Source organism: Carica papaya, chromosome 2 (genome assembly GCF_054855325.1).
Source record: "Carica papaya isolate Zhongbai chromosome 2, ASM5485532v1, whole genome shotgun sequence".
NCBI lineage: Eukaryota > Viridiplantae > Streptophyta > Magnoliopsida > Brassicales > Caricaceae > Carica > Carica papaya.
In genome coordinates this window covers 30,898,523-30,918,092 of record NC_142310.1, presented here as the reverse complement: position 1 = coordinate 30,918,092, position 19,570 = coordinate 30,898,523, and the positions used below count along the sequence as shown (strand labels likewise).

Here is a 19,570-nt window from a genome sequence, read left to right as displayed (position 1 = left end):
TTATTTCCTGCAAAGATTAATACAAACACCTAAATACTTTTTATATTTATATTGTATTAGCCGCAAAGATTAATACATACACGTATTATATTGTATTAGCACATACATACACATTTCTTCATATCATGCAAAGTTCACACTCTTTTTGAGTTTTGAGATTTCGACCCACGGGCAGGTCTTTACCTCAGAAATGAAGATTAGGCAGGTTTGCAAAATCATAATGAAATGGGTAGTTCATAACATCTATAATCGATTCATCCGTTTCTGCGGACTTCAAATGGATGAATGGCAATTCTGCTATACCTGCCTGTAGCAAAATGTTGTCTACAAAATATCTCAGACCGTACAAAACATTATGCCTCAGACATGTACTTTTTTTCCTTTATTTTTAAAATGTCAACAAACAGCATATAGACATTCATATTCCAGGTATATAATTAAATACACGGTCAAAAGGACAAAGAAGATGAGCGTCAAAAAGACAAAGACGACAAGCCTTTGTACAGTATAACCCCCAACTTGAAAAAAAAAAAAAAAAAGAACATAAAAAATAATGCATCAGGAAAATACATGAAATCTGTAATGTACAAACAAAGCAGAAAGAAAAACCTCTATGGGCGCAGATCTAGCAAAATTTCCTCCCAGAGCGGTCAGCGAAACATTAGTTACTTCTGGTGTGCACCAAACTTGTATCATGAGTCTGAGTCTTGGCGGCTCGCTAGGCACAACTCATGCAGTTCATTGAGTATCCACTCCTCCCCAGTGTGTCCACCCAAAACCAGGACCCTTGTGCCACCAACCGCGCATGTGCTATGCCCCCAAGCGAACTTAGGTGGCTGGCCAGGAACGTTAAGAATCCTCCATGATGGTTTCTCCTCTGCCGGGTCTAAAAGGAAGAGCTGAGAAGGGGAGTGAAGCCCAGCAATAGAACCACCAAAAACAATTATCCTCCCACAAGGCATGCTGACAGCAACATGATCAAGTCTAGGAGGAGGGACCACTGCACTTTGGCTCCCTATGCCAGTGAATGAACTACATTCCAGCTCCCTCCATTGTGGTTTCTCATCCTCCAAATCAATCGTATATGCCTCACCAGATCGCAACCGCAAGTGCCCACTCTTGGCAAGCCCACCAAACATAAGAATTTTTGTTCGGCCATAAACTGAAAGTGAATGCCCCAATCTAGAAGGAGGTGCCCATGAAGTTGGAATTTCTCTCCATGTTGGCTTGTCCGTGGTGAGATCCAACAAATATGTATCACTGAGGAGTACCCCAGCATCTGTGCATCCACCTGAGACAACCAGCTTTGAGCCTTCTATGGTGCATGAGCTATGCCAGGATCTAGGGAGAGGAGGAGTTCCCCCAGACACTTCTTTCCATGTTGGCTGCTTGGCATCCAAGTCTAGGACAAAAACGTCATTGAGCAACCCTTGCCTTCCGCATCCTCCAAATACCACCAACCATGAACCATTCAGACATGACAGAGTGTGACCCCAGCGTCCTGGTGGGGATGATTTCACACTCACTCTCTGCCACTCTGGGTTTGCTGCATCCAGATTCAGAACAAATGTGTCATCCATTGGCTGCATGTTAACTCCTTCCCCACCAAACAACACAAGGCGGTTCCCTGCAGCGCATGCACTGAAATTGCAGCGTGAAGGCTCAACTGCTCCTCCAACAGTGAGTTTTCTCCAACAAACTGCTTCAAGAGTGGTCAGCTCCCTCGCAAGACGCCCCCATCCTAATTTTTTCGTCATTATTTCCAGTGTTCCAGTGACTTCTCTTCCCCATGCATTTTGGCAGACCATCTTCCGGACATGCTCATTCTTTGTCAATTGACGGATCCTTCTGCAGACAGATCCAATGGATGCAACATCCCTTGGAGTCAAGCGCGACAATATGTTGTGAGCCAAGACTTCATCAGAAAGTTGAAGTATACTACAAGTCTCTTGATACTCATTAAATGGTGACTGTCCACTCAGAGAAGGATATTTGGACGAGTGATCATATTGCTGACTGCAAGTCTCTTTGAAAACAGGATAAGAAACCTGGTTTAAATCTACTTTTGCTTCTGAAAACACTTGAATACCTATTACGTGGGTAACAGTCCCATCATCATCATATATAGGCGCAAGTCGAAGCCTGTTCACCAAGGGAGTCCCATCCTTCCTGAAATTCAGAAGCTCACCTTGGAATTCAATACCTTCTTCAAGACATCTTCTCATCTCCGAAACAACAACTGGGTCCACTAAAGGATGCCGTCTTTGAGCACGAGGATCTCGGTACTGTAAGAACCGACTGGAAGAAAAAAGTTTTTGTTAAAAGTACGACAATTATCACATCAAGCTATCAAATAATCATAGAAACATAAAGCAGAAACATAAAAACATGTACACACATGCCTGGTTATGTATTAATTTCTTAGCGGTATATGATTGTTAACAGTTCTTTGGAACTATACTTTAAATCAGTGCCATCAAGATAGTAAAAATATGTGTATATTCATTATACAAATAAAAAAAGATGCCCGTTTAATGTCATAACTATGTTCATTATGCAGATAAATACAGTAGTAGTTAAGAAAGTTATTTTAACAATAAAACTACTTCAGAAATGGTCAAAAAAAAAAAAAAAAAAAAGAAAACACAGATGGCACACTTTTGCGTAGTAAATGTGAACACAAGAACATGTTCCTCGGAGAACACAACTGCATACCCTTAAATAAACAAGTCAACTTAAGAAGTTAAAAGAATGTGAAAAGCAGCAGAGAAGCAGTAAGGCATGACTAGAAAAACTCCATTCCAAAGGGAAATAAAATTATTAAGATTGCATCTTCTTCAGCTTCTTTTCATAAAGGCAACACATAAACAGTCAACAAGCCGCTATCATACCAAACATCGGGAATGATGTTCCAGTCTTCATGTCAATTCAATCAATGAACCTGCTTTGCAGTTAGCATGTCCAACCATCCTTTTCAATTTATAGTTTTCAAAACTCAACATCCACATGCACAAATGTAAACCAGCAATATTACAGCAATAGGTACGCGATACCACAGAATTGTCTTAAAATGTAAATTTGTCTTCAATATGAGTGAAAAAATTAAATTACTCATGATTCAATACTTTTATCACCATATGAAGTTTCTCGTCAACCTCGGCATTTGTTGACAAGTTTCACATCACTTTTTGGGTTAAAAACAAAATTGAGTTTGGTTACTGCAACTCGAAGATTAAATACTCGATTAAAAATTCATGACAGCAACAAACATGCCTAAATACAACTCGTGAAAATTGTTTCATGTTGGTGACCAAAATAACCTCTAATGGGATCTTGAGTCAGTTTCGAAGATGAATTCGTTAGCGTGAAGAATTTTCGTACAGTGAGATTTTTTAAAGACTAGATTTGAGAAAAAAAATTGCTTCAACACAGTAGAATTAGAATATCTTTGAAGCCAAGCTGAAAGTTCAGACCTATTTCAGCTAATTATATTCATCCAACCGTTACATGTCCCCATCATGAGTTTTAAGCACGCAGAAGTAACTTTCCTCGATCAAAATAGCAAATAAAGAACTCGTTTGAAGGAAAAAATTACTCCTCTGGCAACCGTTTTCACCAGAGGTAAAATCAGTTCCCTCACCAGAGAATCAAAACAATCGAAACGCCCGAAAAAAATAAAATCCGAATTCAAAAAGCACACTGATAAGCCACCCTGCTTTCACCGCTTTCTTTTCAGCTCAAATTTTCTCAGCGACCAGACAGAAAAATAAGCAACAGCATTATACCAAAGAGAACTTGAAAAAAACAATAAAAAAACGAACGAACAGCGAAAAGAAAGCAGAAGAAAAGAAATCGGAGTTTCCTTACCAGTTCCGACCAAGGACCTCGTCAGCGCGGTAACCGGTGAAGATCTCGAAGACGGTATTGACGTAAATGATCGGGAAATCATGCTCCAAAGCATCAGATACAACAAAAGAAGTAGGCGTGGTCGGATAATAGAATAGCCCTGGCTTCAACGGAAGCCCGCTCTCTGCTTCTTCTCCCTCTTCTTCTTCTTCTTCCTCTTCCTCCTCCTCCTCGTCCTCGTCATAGTCGTCTCTGGAGCATTTCTGTCTTTTATTTCCCGTTCCATCATGGATCTGTCCTCCTCCTCCAGTTGCCATCTGTCGAAGGTGGATTAGCTTTCCAACGCCGGTATTTCTCTGTCTCTCTGCAAAATCGAGGAGTGTGGTTTTTTGTTGTTTGTACTGTGAGCTTCTGGTATGATATTTGTTAATTGTCGTCTCTGAAGATATTTATCACTCATCAAATGCCATCCAAAAATGCTCCCCTTTTTCAATTAAATTACCAAATTACCATTCAATTTAAAATATTTAAATAATAATAATTTTTATTTATTTAAAAATATATACTAATTTAAAAGAAAATAATTGGTAAAAAAAAAAAATCTAAAATATAAAATATATTTAAGGGGAAAAAAAAGAAAAGGAGGAGTCCACGTAGGATTGGTGGGCAAATTACGGATGTTGACATGAGAAAATATCTCGACCTAACCAGTCATTGGCGTGATTAGGCCGGGACTTTGGGTCCACCCACCCCCCCGGAGCTCCATTCTTTTTTCTTTTCTTTTACTTTTAAACTCCATAATTTCTTCAATAATGAATTTCTCAATTACAATTCCATAATTTTTATTGCCATTATTGGAAACAAAAATTAACCAATCAATATATATATATATATATGTTGACATCTCTTTACAATATACTTCAGAATTTTTAGAATTTTTTTATTGCTTACAGCAAAAATGTTTTCATATTTATCTTCAAATTGTTACTTACGTACAAGAATGTAATATATTTAAAATTATTTATCAACTAGACTAATCTTTCTTTTAAGTTTTCAAGCCAAATTTCTTGCTATTAATTAAATCGTCCCAAATAATTATTAGGGCATTTTTTTAAATTATAATAATGTAATATATTTAAAATTTTATCATTTAATTATTATTTACAGCCAAAATTTTAAATTAAAAGTGTGTCTGTTTATTTTTTTTTTTGGGTTAAAAAATGAAAAAATAAATAAATTATTGGTTGATGATACGGACCAAACAATATCTTAATAATGAATTTATTTATCAACTTTAACCAAACCATGCGTATTAATTTGGAGATATTAATTCTTGTAGTGATTGACACTATTGATAGTGAAAGTTGGTTCTCCGGTGTTTTAACTCCCAAAATGTTCGAGTGCAAATAAACAATTGCATGTGCATTCATATATTTTTTTGTCAAAATTCACAAATAAACGTTTCCTTTTTTTTTTTTTGTCTTTTTGCCAATATCTAAGAAAATATAATTATTAAATTTGTATTCAAAGAAATAGAATTTTTAAGAATTTGAGTGAATATATAAAACTCGTTACTTTATAGATGCATTATTGATTAATAGTAATCAATTTATAATATTTAATTTAGTATGATTAATCACTAATATATTAATAAAATTGTGACGATAAAATTGGATTAAATCATTGTGAGCGTACTTTGATTGCTCATGATACCATTTTTTTAATTTTTACTTAACTTTTAAAATCTATTTTTTAGTTCAAGATCTCTTTTACTGGCACTAACTAGAATTAAAGAATTAGTAGATAAATTCTGCTCAAAATGAGAATGGGCTAAAGTTATGAACATATGATCGATAATACGATGATCGGGTCGATTTTATAATTATAAATTTATTCTATATCAGACATGACCAAAATAAGATTATATATATTCTGATTATGAAAAATTGTCATTTAAACGTACGTAAATAAATATTATGTTTACATGTGGATACTTATGTTATTACATTCTATTTAAGATTATGAATAGGCGTAATTGAGCCTACTTTGATGACCATTAATATTTTTTTTTTCTTTTTCTCCATATGTAGGATATTATAATTATTAGATTGGTATACAACCTAATAGATTTTTTAATAGGTTTAATAAGTATGTAGAACTCATCATTTTATAAGCGTATTTATTATAAACTAAAAATAATCAATGTATAATACTTAATTTAATGATATTAAAAATTAAATTATTAATATATTAATGACACTACAACAACTAAATTAATTTAAAATTTTGATATAACTTTTTTTAAAAAAAATCATATTTTTGATTTAGGAAACAAAAGAATTTTGATTAGTTAATATTTTACATCAAGTGTCAATTTTATTATTTAAATCATTATTAAAAAGTCGAATTTAACTACTTTAGATAATTTGATCCACTAGTAAAAATCTGATAGTAAATTTTTAGGGAGATAGCTTCGATTACTTGTACCTCAGTACCATTATTTTCATTTATATATGCCTAAATTTAAGGTGGATATATATATATATATCTCTCTCTAAATTACCTTAGCAATAAGGATAGTAATTTGCTTTCGCTTAATTTAATTTACTCAAATCTGATTTGATATAACGTCTTTTACATTAAAATATGAGTTGGATTCAGGTAAGGTCAAGTTGTAGGAAAAAAGAGAGAGATTAAGGCTTCTTGAGGTTAAATCTTTCGAAATCTATATGTATATTTTATTTTATTTTTTATAGATTTATTTATATTTATATTGACAAATATAATTAACATTTATTATTATATATACTAATAAATATATTTTTAATTTTTTAAATATAAATTTATAATAATATAACAAAACAAATTCAACACAGTTCAAATTAAGGGGGGGAAAAAAAAAATTTAAATCCGCCACTTTGCCACCTCTATTACAGGCCAATTTTAGTGCACTAAAATATATTTTTAGACCATTCACACTGGAAGTAAATGATTCACAAGAAAATTTTTCTTCCAGCCTTACCTCAAAAGAATTGGATCATGAATCTGATTCGAAAGCTTCCATCTGCTTATGAACAGAATAAATCTTCAAGGTTATAGATTTTTGTGTCAATAATAAACAATAAACATAACATTATATGTATCCAAATGATTAAACTTGAGCAATTGAAGGATTTCATTACCTACGGTTGGTTAGGAAGAAGTAGACGACGTTTAAAGTCGGCCCATGTCAGGCCTTTTTCAAGATACTCAATATTTGAAGGATCGAAGGGTCCTTTAATTCTGTCTACAGACCTTATCAATGCCCCAGCTGGAATTACACTTGTTGATAGGTCCGGTGATGTTCCGTAGCTCAAACATGAAGAAAAACCCTAAATTGTATATTAAAAAATTATGTAAATAATTATTTTTTGAAAAATTAATCACTGATAACGAAAATAAACTAATCAAAACCTAATTACAATTGATTTTGACTGGTGAAAATTATTGGATTAAAAAGAAAATTCAAATTTCCAGATGCAATTAGCAAGAGTTTTGGATAAGAAAGATCACAATAAGTAGTTCCTATAATTTGATCCGGAACATAGCCCAGGGTTCTTTTAAAATTACAGTTCAATCGAATAAATTGAAAGAAATTACGACTTAAATTATCAGAAAACAGACGCTTAATGTTTTTTTCGAAATAAGAACTCACCTTAAATATAAGCACTTCTACATCTTGCTCGTCCACAAGCGCATGAACAATAAGCGCTTCTCCTCTAGCAGACTGGGAATATAATTCCAGCATCGCGATCTCCTCATTATACTCGTCCTCTTCATATTCATCTTCGTACCTCACTCTCCTCCTCGCATCGCACCGGCTTCTGCTTGAAAAAGCCTCTTGTTTGCTCAGCTTCAGAACTTTCACGGCGGAGACAACGGCGATGTCAGGTACAATCCTCTGGCGAAGAGAGGTGTTCAGCCGTGAGAAAACAGGGAAGATGGCGGATGAGGATAGCGCAGCCCATTTCCCTCCTAACTGGTTCAACATGAGGCAATAGATTAAAATACAGAGCAACGGATGCAGCCCAAATAAATAAATATTTATTTTGAAGAAGCCGCCTGTTCTCTCTCAAGATAAGGTTGTTTTCAATTTTTAATCAAATAAATAAATAATTTAAAGAATTTATATATTTATGTATATCAAAGTAATATCCAAAAAGGTAAACGGCAATTTGCTTAAAAAAAATAAAGAATATATTAAGATAAAATTTTAGATATTATAATTTATTTATTTTTAAAATATAAAAACAAAATTTATTTTTTAATCGATTATAGATTATGTACTATATAATATTTAAATAAAAAATTAATTAATAGTTAAATTTTTAAAATATAAATAAAATTTAATTGTAAAATATGTATTATATAATTAAATTTTTAAATTATAAAACCATGTATACCACGCTACAAAAAATTTATTAAAGGAATAAAACTATAGACAATAGTTTTTTTTTTGTACAAATTAAATGTAGAGTATACTTTGATTATTTTTCATAAAATATAATTTATATTTTATATTTCAATTTGTTAAATCCGGGTTGGCAATATGTGGGAATTATAAAATCTTAGCCCGACCCAATAAAATTATTGCAAGTCCCAAATCTATGCCAAATTTTATTTATTCCAATGATTTTTAGAGATTTGAATTTTTTTTAAGAACACTAAATTAGCATAGTGATTAGATTTTTTAAAAAGAACAAAATAAACAAAAATACAAAAGGTTGAAAGAAGATGTCTCATTTAATTTTCAGCATTTACAACAAGCAAAAAATCTAAAGACTATAACACAGTGATATATGTAGGATTTTGGATAAAAATGGTATGTGTTTTTACTTCTAATTATGTCGATAACAAGATAAGAAGCGATTCTCTTTAGTGCATTCAAAACAAATCCAAAATTTGTTAGCTAAATTCTTATATAAATATTTTGAGAATAATTCAAAATATAAAATAATTTTACAATTAAAATATATGATGGACAATAGTTAGAGAATTAAAATGATAATATATCCTTTATTGTGACTTTTTAACGTAAAAGATTTGGTTCATGCAAACATTTATTTGTATTATCAGCACGTAAGTCTAAATAATGAGAAAAATATATTAAAAGTAGTAACAAAACAACCATCAACCATAAAAACAATAAAACAAGAAGAAAGATGGTAAGATAAGTCAAACTTGAAGTATAAACTTAAATAAATTAATGAATTGATATTAAAAAAGTAAAGATTTCACACAAAAAAAAATTGAATAAACCAAAAAAAAAAAAAAAAAACCTACAAAAGAAATTCGTAATGTAATGGAAGAAATAGTAATAATAAAAAACTGACAAGATAAACAAAATAATAATAATTAGAAGAATTAGATGATAAAAAATCATGAATAGAATCTAGTAGTATAAGTAACAATAAGAAAAAAGAGAATCAATAAAGTGAATATTAGTAATAAAAAAATATTGAAGAAGTAAAATATAAACTGCTAAAATTTGTTGTTGATTTAAATTTTTTAGAGAATTTTCTAGATTGCTAAACATACTTCAAAAATTTATTTATAATTCAGACTCTTTATGTAATCACTTTAATATACTTTTGTAATGTTATTGGGATTATAATAATTAGTTTAGGTAAAATTTGATACATAAAATTTTAATAGTTATTAATGTCTCAAAAAAATAAGAAGTAAGAGGTTGAGAAGGGTGAACTCATGTTGCCTTGTCCTTTCATTTATAAGGGAGTTGCTTAAGCATTTTATTTGATATTAAAAGAATTTATGACATAATATCAATTTGTTTTGCATGATGAAATCTTTTAAAAAACTTAAATTATGACATTTAAATTTTAATACTGGTATTACGTCAAAAATCTGATTGATTGAAGAATTTTGATCAAAATTGAAAGAACACTACCTACTTTAATATTTTTTTAGTCTCTAATAAAGCTTATTGAAAATTTAAATTGATGTTTGAATTATAAAATCTTAGCCTAACCCAATAAAATTATTGCGAGTCCCGAATCTATGCCAAATTTTATTTATTCTAATGATTTTTAGAGATTTGAATTTTTTGAAGAAGACTAAATTAGTCTAATGTAGTGATTAGATTTTTTAAAAAGAAAAAATAAATAAAAAATACAAAAGGTTGAAAGAAGATTTCTCATTTGATTTTCAACATTTACAACAAGCAAACAATCTAATATATGTAGGATTTTGGATAAAAATGGTATGTGTTTTTACTTCTAATTATGTCGATAATAGGATAAGAAGCGATTCTCTCTAGTGCATTCAAAACAAATCCAAAATTCAGTAACTAAATTCTTATATAAATATTTTAAGAATAATTCAAAATATAAAATAATTTTACGATTAAAATATGTGATGGACAATAGTTAGAGAATTAAAATGATAATATGTCCTTTATTGTGACTTTTTAACGTAAAAGATTTGGTTCATGCAAATATTTATTTATATTTTTAGTACATAAGTCCAAATAATGAGAAAAATATATTGAAAATAGTAACAAAACAACCATCAACCATAAAACAATAAAACAAGAAGAAAGATATTAAGATAAGTCAAACTTGAAGTATAAACTTAAACAAATTAACGAATTGATATTAAAAAAGTAAAGATTTCATAAAAAAAAAAACTTGAATAAACCAAAATAAATAAAAAAACAAACCTACAAAAGAAATTCATAATGTAATGAAAGAAATAGTAATAATAAAAAACTGACAAAATAAAAAAAATAACAATAATTAAAAAAATTAGATGATAAAAGATCATGAATAGAATATGGTAGTATAAGTAATAATAAGAAAAAAGAGAGTCAATAAAGTGAATATTAGTAATAAAAAAATATTGAAGAAGTAAAATACAAACTGCTAAAATTTGTTGTTGATTTAAATTTTTTAGAGAATTTTCTAGATTGCTAAACATACTTCAAAAATTTATTTATAATTCAGACTCTTTATGTAATCACTTTAATATACTTTTGTAATGTTATTGGGATTACAATAATTAGTTTAGGTAAAATTTGATACATAAGATTTTAATTGTTATTAATGTCTCAAAAAAATAAGAAGAGGTTGAGAAGGGTGAACTCATGTTGCCTTGTCCTTTCATTTATAAGGAAGTTGTTTAAGCATTTTATTTGATATCAAAAGAACTTATGACATAATATCAATTTGTTTTGCATGATGAAATTTTTTAAAAAATTTAAATTATGATGTTTAAATTTTAATACTGATATTGCGTCAAAAACCTGATTGATTAAAGAATTTTGATCAAACTGAAAGAACACTACCCACTTTACTATTTTTTTAGTCTATAATAAAGCATATTGAAAATTTAAATTGATGTTTGAAGAGTCAATCAGTTTTAAATTGATCAAAATTTATTTTGTTTTATTAAATAGTAATATCAAATGTTACATAGTGTTAGGTGTACATAAATTAGTTAAATAGTTCATACACCTTAATAAGACAAAGACTTTTAAGATTAAATGAATTTAGATGCCAACCATGATGTTACACAAATTATAAATGTACTAGATGATTAATCACGTGACAAATATTTAAATTTATTGTTTAAAAATTATTATAAATTTTATAAAATTAAGATATTAATTATTATTCTATATAAATTTAAAACTAAACGTTTAAAGTATCTTTTATAAATAAAAAGTCGAAAGGTTGTTTACACACTTAATAATAAAACTCGAAATGAAAGATTTAAAATGAATATAATAAGATTGAATAGATATAACCATGTCATCAAATTATAATGACATAAATGCAATGTGGTATTATTGTAGAAAGTATATCAATTACAAATGTATTAGAATAGAAATAATTAATTATAAATTTATTAAGATGTTAATTCATGAACCCAGAGATTTCAAAGTTCAAGGTCAAAGTACAAAGAATCTGAATGGTCTAAGGACCAAAAATAGAATTAAGTGTTTTTAATATATATATATATGTATATAACTTGAACTTTGAAAATTGGTAATAGGGGCTAAGTTTCAACGATCTTATATCGTAATACATGTTATATTCTCACATCGTTTTCATTTTGTTTTTGATTGCCTCATTTTATTTTTATTTGATAAAATTAATTACGCTTTTTGTATAAAATTGTTATTAGATCTTACATCGTATATAAAAGAATATATTAACATATTTATCTACTACTTATTTAAATAAATAAAAAATTTATATTTAAAATAAACTATCGACGAATTAGATAATTTTATATTACTATTTTAACGTTTATTTCATGCAATATTTCCTTATTTTATTTTAGTTATTCGTAATTTTTCTAAATTTTGAACATAAAATTTACGCTATTTGGAATAAAATAGATTAAAAATTCACATGTGGCACATTAATTTATTGATAAAAAAAAAATCTTGTACTAATCTGCACTTATAAATGTCATTATAAATTTATAGTATGATATCTGTACAAATTAAATATAACTTTACTTGTATGAAATATAATTAAAAAATTATAATGAGCATCCCTAATTTATTGGTGTAAGAAGAGAAAAACAAATTAAATGGCAAGAAATCTCCATAAAGATCATAAGACTATGGATTTAGAGGAGCGGACGAAATCGCTGCTGTGTTCTTTTCCTGTTTTAAGGACTCTCTTCGTGTATTTATTCATCCTGTGATCTTCCCCTTCCCTGTGTCCTAAGTAACAGGGACTAGAGGCTTCAATCAATCATCTAAAAGAAGCTCTATATCCCTAGTAATCCTCTCATTTTCCTGTGAGATCAGATACCTTTAGATCACTAAGTTTTCATTTGATCTCTCTTTCTATCCCGTAATCATAGGGTTTTTCTTTACGTTATAAATAGATCTTATCTCCACATTCAACTCATCAATTTTTCTCTTTTCTGCAGACACACAGGCTATTGAGGAACAGAGACATAGACTATACAGTTTAGTTGTCGGCTGCGAGGAAACAAACCGTTTGCGTGTTAACCTTGTCTTTGCTTATCGAGCCATGGCTGCTTTGCAGATAGTAGATGAGTCGAGCGTCAACGACAACGTTTTCAGTTTTGAATGGTGTAAGGGTACTGAAGTTGTTGTCCCCGACAACTTTCCTGCCGGTTTGAGAGTCCTTGTCGTCGATGATGATATTACGTGCTTGCGTATTACTGAGCAGATTCTTCGCCGTTGCAACTATTGTGGTTAGTCACCGCATCCTAGCCTTTTATTTATTTATCTTTTTTTTTTATCATTAATTCAGTGAGTGTTCCGCCGAAATGGAGCGAACTCCTTGGGATTGAAGTAGTATTTCAGAATGGAGGAATTTTGAATTTTCCAATTAATAAATGACCCTAATTACCATTATTATTGGCGGCTTCGAGTCATGCTGGATTGTTGTTTCATGAGATTTAACTTTTGAGTTCCTATCGACATCCTTTTTCTCCATTCTGCGTTGCATCAGGAGTAATGAACCATTTCTTATTTTTAATTAACCAGACAACGCGTTGACAGTGTTGTATAAAATAATTGTTGTTTGACCATAACATTTAAAAGTATTATTCTGTGGTTAAGAAAAAGGAATAACCTTAAGGATGAGAAGCAAATTCAAGTGGATGGCTTTACTTTCTGTAAGCTTGAATTTGTAATGACCATTTCTTCCAAGTAACTTCGAGGTATTTGATATTTTTTCCCCCACTTTTTCATGAGAGACGAAATATAGGTGCAAAAATGCAGAAGTAATATACAGTGTTCTCCCTGTTGCTCCTACTTATTGACATGGTTGCCTTCATTGGCTGCAGTTACCACCTGCTCACAGGCCGTGGCTGCGTTGACCCTTCTGCGGGAGAAGAAAGGCTGTTTTGATCTGGTTATAAGTGATGTCCATATGCCTGATATGGACGGGTTTAAACTGCTTGAACATGTTGGGCTTGAAATGGACCTTCCTGTTATTAGTGAGTATTATTTTATTTATGATGAGGTTTCCGTCTAATAATGATTTTAAGTTGTTTGCATGAACAAAGATGTTTTGCATGTCCAGTGATGTCTGCTGACGGGATAACAAGTACGGTCATGAGCGGAATTAGACACGGGGCTTGTGATTACTTGCTTAAGCCTATCCGTGAGGAAGAACTTAAACATATATGGCAGCATGTTGTCCGGAAAAAGTTGAACGAAAACAAAGAGCTTGAAAATTCTGGCAACCTGGAAGAGAACGATGGCAATAAGCGAGGAAATGATGACTCTAAATATACTTGTGCCAATGATGGAACAGTTAAAGCTCAGAAAAAAAGGACCAATACTAATGATGAAGGTGATGCTGAAGTGGAGAACAAAGATCCATCCACAGAAAAGAAGCCACGTGTAGTGTGGTCATTGGAACTCCATCAGCAATTTATTAGTGCTGTTGACCAGATTGGGATTGATAGTAAGATCACGACAATTTATTTCTCTTATTTAATTTACATTATGTTGACTTATTACTTTGGCTACAATTGCAGAGGCTGCACCGAAGAAGATTCTTCAAGTGATGAATGTTCCTGGCTTGAGCAGAGAAAATGTTGCAAGTCATTTGCAGGTTTGTACTTTGTGTTAGTCTTGTTTGTTTAAATATGTTACTTTGCTTTAAACCTATTGTCATCAAGAGTGTAAAATCAGTAACCACTAAAATTTATGTATGACTTGGATAGGCGTCAACAATATTTGAGTTAAAATTTATGTAAATGCTGATATTGTTACATAATTTTGCAGAAATATAGATTGTATTTGAAGAGATTGAATGGAGTAGCTGAAGAGGGAGGGATTTCAAGTCCACTTCCTGGTAACATAGAATCCAACGTACAACTTGCTTCTCTGGGAAGATATAACATTCAAGCTTTGGCAGCCTCCGGACAACTTCCTCCACAAACAATAGCTGCACTCCATGCAGAGCTTTTAGGTCGACCAGCAGGTGACCTAGTTTCGGCACTGGGCCAGCCTCCTCTCTTACAAGCATCTCTGCAGGGGCCCGAGAAAAACCCTGAATTATATATTTAAAAGTTACAATAATAAAAACTTAGTTACAGTTGATGTTGAGTGGTGGAATTATTGGATTGAAAAAAGAAATTCAAATTTTCATATGCAGCTTGCAATAGTTTTGGATAAGAAAGATCATAATAAATAGTTCTTCTATTTTGATTTGGAACATAGCCTAGGTTCTTGTAAATTTACAGTTCAATAAAATAATTCGAAAGAAATTACAACTTAAATTATCAGAAAATAGACGCTTAATGCTTTTCTCTAAATAAGAACTCACCTTAAATATAAGCACTTCTACTTCTTGCTCGTCCACAAGTGCTTGAACAATATAATTCCAGCATCGCGATCTCCTCATCGTATCTCACTTTCCTCCTCGCATCGCACGGGCTTCTGCTTGAAAAAGCCTCTTGTTTGCTCAGCTTCATAACTTTCACGGCGGAGATAATGGTGATGTTAGGCAAAATCCTGTCGCGAAGAGACGTCTTCGGCCGTGAGAAAACAGGTTTGGTTGGCTGGTGAGGATAGCGTAGCCCATTTCTCTCCTAACTGGTTCGACGTAAGGCAACAGATTAAAATGCAGAGCAAAGGATACAGCCGAAATGAATGAAGAAGCCGCGCGTTTCTCTCTAAGGGTTTAAACAAATAAATAAATATTTATCGAATTTATATATTTGTATATAGAAGCAATATCAAAAAAGGTAAACGTTAATTTTTAAAAAAATAAAAAATAAAGATAATATGTTAATTCTAATTCAAATTATATATTAAGATAAAATTCTATACACTATTACTTATTTACTTTTTAAAATATAAAAATAAACTTAATGTAATAATATATATATATATAATAATTATCTATTTAAAATTTTAAATATAAAAATAAAATTTAATTTTTAATTAATTGTAAATTACACACTACATAATATTTAGATATAAAAATAATTTCAGTGATTTATATAATAGTTATTTATTTATTTTTTTAAAAATATAAATAAATGTTTAATTTTAATTAATTATAAATTATGCATTATAAGTTAATTTTTTACATTAAAAAACAATGTGTTACGCGATATAAAAATCTAATTTAAACAAATAAACTATACACAATAATTTTTTTTTATTTAAGAAAAAAAAAATGAAGGAAAAGTACAAAAGGTTGAAAGACTCTCTCATTTTATTTTCAGCATCTACAACAAGTCAACAATCTAAAAGACTACAACATAGTGAAACATGTAGGATGTTGGATAAAAATGGTATATAATTCTATCCATAATAGGATAAAAAGCGATTCCCTTTAATTTTTGAAATAAAATGAACAAAATATTTATTTCGATATGTATGGAAAAAACTGAACAAGTGCTTTTTTTTTGTTAAAAATTAGATTTAGTCAATGCATTTAAAATGAATCTAAAAATTCGACTACTAAATTTCTATAACAATATTTTTATAATTCAACGACTAAATTTCTATGTAAAACATTTTTACAATTAAAGTATCTAATCGATCATAATTAGAGGATTAAAATGATAACACGTCCTTTAGAGTACATTTTTAACCTAAAAAATTTCGTTCTTGCATGCCTTTCTTTGTACTTTAATAGGTAAATAGAAATTATAGAAAAAATATATAAAAAAATAGTAAAAGGATAACCATCAACCATAACAAACAATGAAAAAAAAAAAAGAAAAAGAATAAAGATGGTAAGATAAGTGAAGCTTGAAGTCTAAGCTTAAACAACTTAATGAATTGGTATGAGAAAAAAAAAATGATTTCTTAAAAATACTTGAATAAATCAAAATAAACAAAAAACAAAAAAAAAAACCTACAAATGAATTCATAAAGTAGTAGAAGAAGCAATAGAAAAAGAAAGTTATGATTAATAATGAAAAATAGATATTAAAAAAATAACGAAAATAGAAAAGTAAGAGGATCAACAAAATAACAACAATTAGATGAACTAGACAATAGCAGTATAAGTAATAACAACAAAAATAGAATCAATGAAGTGAATACTATTGTAACACCTGGAACTGGAATTTGACCTTAGATAATTTTTTTCATTTACAAAATATATATAAATAATTAAAACTTTTTATTTTTATTTAAATTTTTAAAAAAAAATAAATTATGGACGAAATTAAAAATAATTTTGAAAAAAATAGATGAAATTGAGAATAAGATGAGTGTTTTTGAAAGAAAATTTAAAAACAAGATGTAACATCATAAAAATAGAAAGTTTGGCTACGTAGGACGACCTGGTTAGAAGCCATAGCGAACCAGAGCATGCTGCTTGGCAAACACGCTGATATCAGCACCACGCGGGAGGCCATGCAAGCGATCCGTGTGCTTGACGATTTGATGGTCCAGATCACATCTCGTGTGTATAGAGGACTCAGATACATTTTCTCTTCAGGTGTGATCAGACGGATGAGGTTAATTGCGATGGACGGCTCAGATTCGTTCAAGCAATCAGCCTAAATGAAAAATCATCGAACGATCATCCTCACTCCACTTTGATTCAAATGAGCGATCTGGATTGAATGGAGGAGAGTATTTAAACTCCTCTTCGCAGGGAATCAAAACCCTATCTGACAGAGGGGTGACTGGAGAATAAGAAGAAAGGTGGTAAAAAAAAGAACCAGACGCTGGAGAAGGAGGCCGACCACCGTCGCTGCCGCACCGAAGCCACCGTCGAAGCCAAAACAAGTATTTGTTTCCCTTCCCGCTAAGAATTCAATCCCAAGTCTCCCTATACTCATATCAGAGCTAATAGATTGACGGATGAGCTAAAAACTGCGGGTAAAGCCCGATCAAGTCGTTGTGACCAAAATCTAAAATCCTCTCCAATGACCTTTTTCTCGTTTTCCGTTTCACGTAATATTTTGATCACCGTGTTCTCCATCCTTTTCTAGTGCAAGTTAATTGAAGAGGAACCTCAGTCGCTAAAGAGAACCGGTGGAATTATCGCACCCGGATATCCCCCCGCCAGTAGGTTTCAATTTTTATTTTTTTCGGTCAATCGAGGCTTCCTAACCTATTTTTTTCGCAAGTTTAAGCGTAAAATCAGCCAAAACTAGTCGAAACTAGCCAAGCCAAGGAGAACCACCACTATGCCGAATCCTAAAATTTGCTGAAAAAGTTTTTAAATGTCTATTTTGACCTTTTGGGGTATTGTTATATACTTGATGGGTGCTTTTAATTTTACATAAAAAAATCGAAGAAACCCGAAAACTGTCAAGAAACATAGTAGATAGTATAGTATTTCGAACATCGATCTGGGGTAAGAATCTTTTACCATTTTTCTTGTTACGGTAAACTGAGACTTAATAATCAATAATATTATATTTTATAAAATCTAAAATTAATTACAGATTACTAGTGAAGTCAGAACCGATCAGTACATGTTCGTCCTAGTTTTTTGTTTAGTTTCTCTTATACAACATAAAATACTTACTATTATGTTGTGTGTGTTAAATTGCTACTTTCTATTACCTTCTCGGTTATTTAGTTTATTTAACTGCATAACCCCAATTGTTGGTTCGTTTGCAATAAGTGTCTCAATTATGTTATTTTGACTTATGTACAGTCTCTTTGCATAGTTTATTATTGATTGGTAAATATGAGATACTGATATATAATTGAGAATTGGTTGATAATGCAAATCTATATATAAAAGATTACTGGGTATCGTGGAAAAGGATTGATGGACTTGACACATAAAAAAAATTCTACTGTGAACGTTACATCAATCAGACGGGACTGGAAAGTCCTATACCGAAAGAGTTTGAAAAATATAGTTCACTCTCATACCGGACGGGATATTGAGATGATTGTATGTTTGGCGCTCATTACCGAACGAGTTATGAGAACGATCGATTGCTTAACAAATTTGGATATTGAGTTTACATGTAGGGGAGATATCCCTATAGACCCTCAGATGTACCAGTAAGCAGGTAAAAAGAAAAATTATTGTTCTTGCTCACTTATATATGAAATTATAATGTTATTTGAGTTATTGTCCTCATAGGTCAATTTTGAAAGCTCATAACGGTAAATATAGAATAAATGATTTTATGTTAAATGAATTTATTTAAGAAAGTAAATGATTGCATTAGTTATTTTATAATTTTTATCAACATTCAATTTTCCGTGTCAGTGATTAGTGTGATATTCTTACTGAACTAGTGTAGTTCATCCCCCTATTTAACCATTTTAGAGTAAAAAGATTAAGATCTAGATCCTAAATAACATGATGATTACGAGTAAAAGTTACCTTTCGGACCTCGTCAAAGTTGCTAGTAGAGGTTAACTCCATAAAATTTTAGCTTCATTTATGTTTTTATTATTTAACTATTTTTAGGGACATTTTCAAAACTTTATTGGACATCCCAAATTATTGTATAAAGAATGTAAACTCTAATTATTATTTGTTTATACTATTTTAATATATATTTATTTCTTTAATATTTCAGGCTTTTACAACTACTAATGAAAAAGATATCAAAGAAGTAAAAGTAAAATACATATGACCGTAATTTGTTGTGAATTTAAATTTGCTAGAGAATTTTTTATACTACTAAATAAACTTTGAGAACTGATTTCTAATTTAGACTTAATTTGTAGTCACTTTAATGTACTTTTGTAATGTTATTGGAATGATAATAATTAATTTAT

General features: G+C 30.5%; 3 protein-coding genes across 5 annotated transcripts; 1 reads left to right on the top strand and 2 right to left on the bottom strand.

The window, feature by feature from the left end:
• Positions 1 to 353: 353 nt before the first annotated feature.
• Positions 354 to 4,281, bottom strand: FKF1 (flavin-binding, kelch repeat, f box 1). The gene is made up of 2 exons (XM_022055656.2): positions 3,868 to 4,281; positions 354 to 2,298 (listed from the first exon to the last, which is right to left on the bottom strand). Exons 1-2 carry the CDS (start codon positions 4,161 to 4,163, stop codon positions 693 to 695), a joined length of 1,902 nt encoding a protein of 633 aa, XP_021911348.2. The 5' UTR covers positions 4,164 to 4,281; the 3' UTR covers positions 354 to 692.
• Positions 4,282 to 6,666: 2,385 nt separating this feature from the next.
• LOC110823804 (uncharacterized) lies at positions 6,667 to 7,953 on the bottom strand. Of its 2 annotated transcripts, none has more exons than XM_022054283.2 (3): positions 7,541 to 7,953; positions 7,029 to 7,217; positions 6,667 to 6,931 (listed from the first exon to the last, which is right to left on the bottom strand). In XM_022054283.2, exons 1-2 carry the CDS (start codon positions 7,874 to 7,876, stop codon positions 7,029 to 7,031), a joined length of 525 nt encoding a protein of 174 aa, XP_021909975.2. In that variant the 5' UTR covers positions 7,877 to 7,953; the 3' UTR covers positions 6,667 to 6,931. The 2 variants fall into 2 exon arrangements, with proteins under 2 accessions (XP_021909975.2, XP_021909974.2); XM_022054282.2 differs by having other exon boundaries at positions 6,667 to 6,910; positions 7,541 to 7,951.
• Positions 7,954 to 12,468: 4,515 nt separating this feature from the next.
• Positions 12,469 to 15,137, top strand: LOC110823661 (two-component response regulator ORR21-like). Of its 2 annotated transcripts, none has more exons than XM_088214049.1 (6): positions 12,469 to 12,638; positions 12,793 to 13,083; positions 13,681 to 13,833; positions 13,920 to 14,306; positions 14,380 to 14,456; positions 14,630 to 15,137. In XM_088214049.1, exons 2-6 carry the CDS (start codon positions 12,897 to 12,899, stop codon positions 14,912 to 14,914), a joined length of 1,089 nt encoding a protein of 362 aa, XP_088070175.1. In that variant the 5' UTR covers positions 12,469 to 12,638; positions 12,793 to 12,896; the 3' UTR covers positions 14,915 to 15,137. The 2 variants fall into 2 exon arrangements, with proteins under 2 accessions (XP_088070175.1, XP_021909791.1); XM_022054099.2 differs by having other exon boundaries at positions 12,469 to 12,657.
• The last annotated feature ends 4,433 nt before the right edge of the window (positions 15,138 to 19,570 follow it).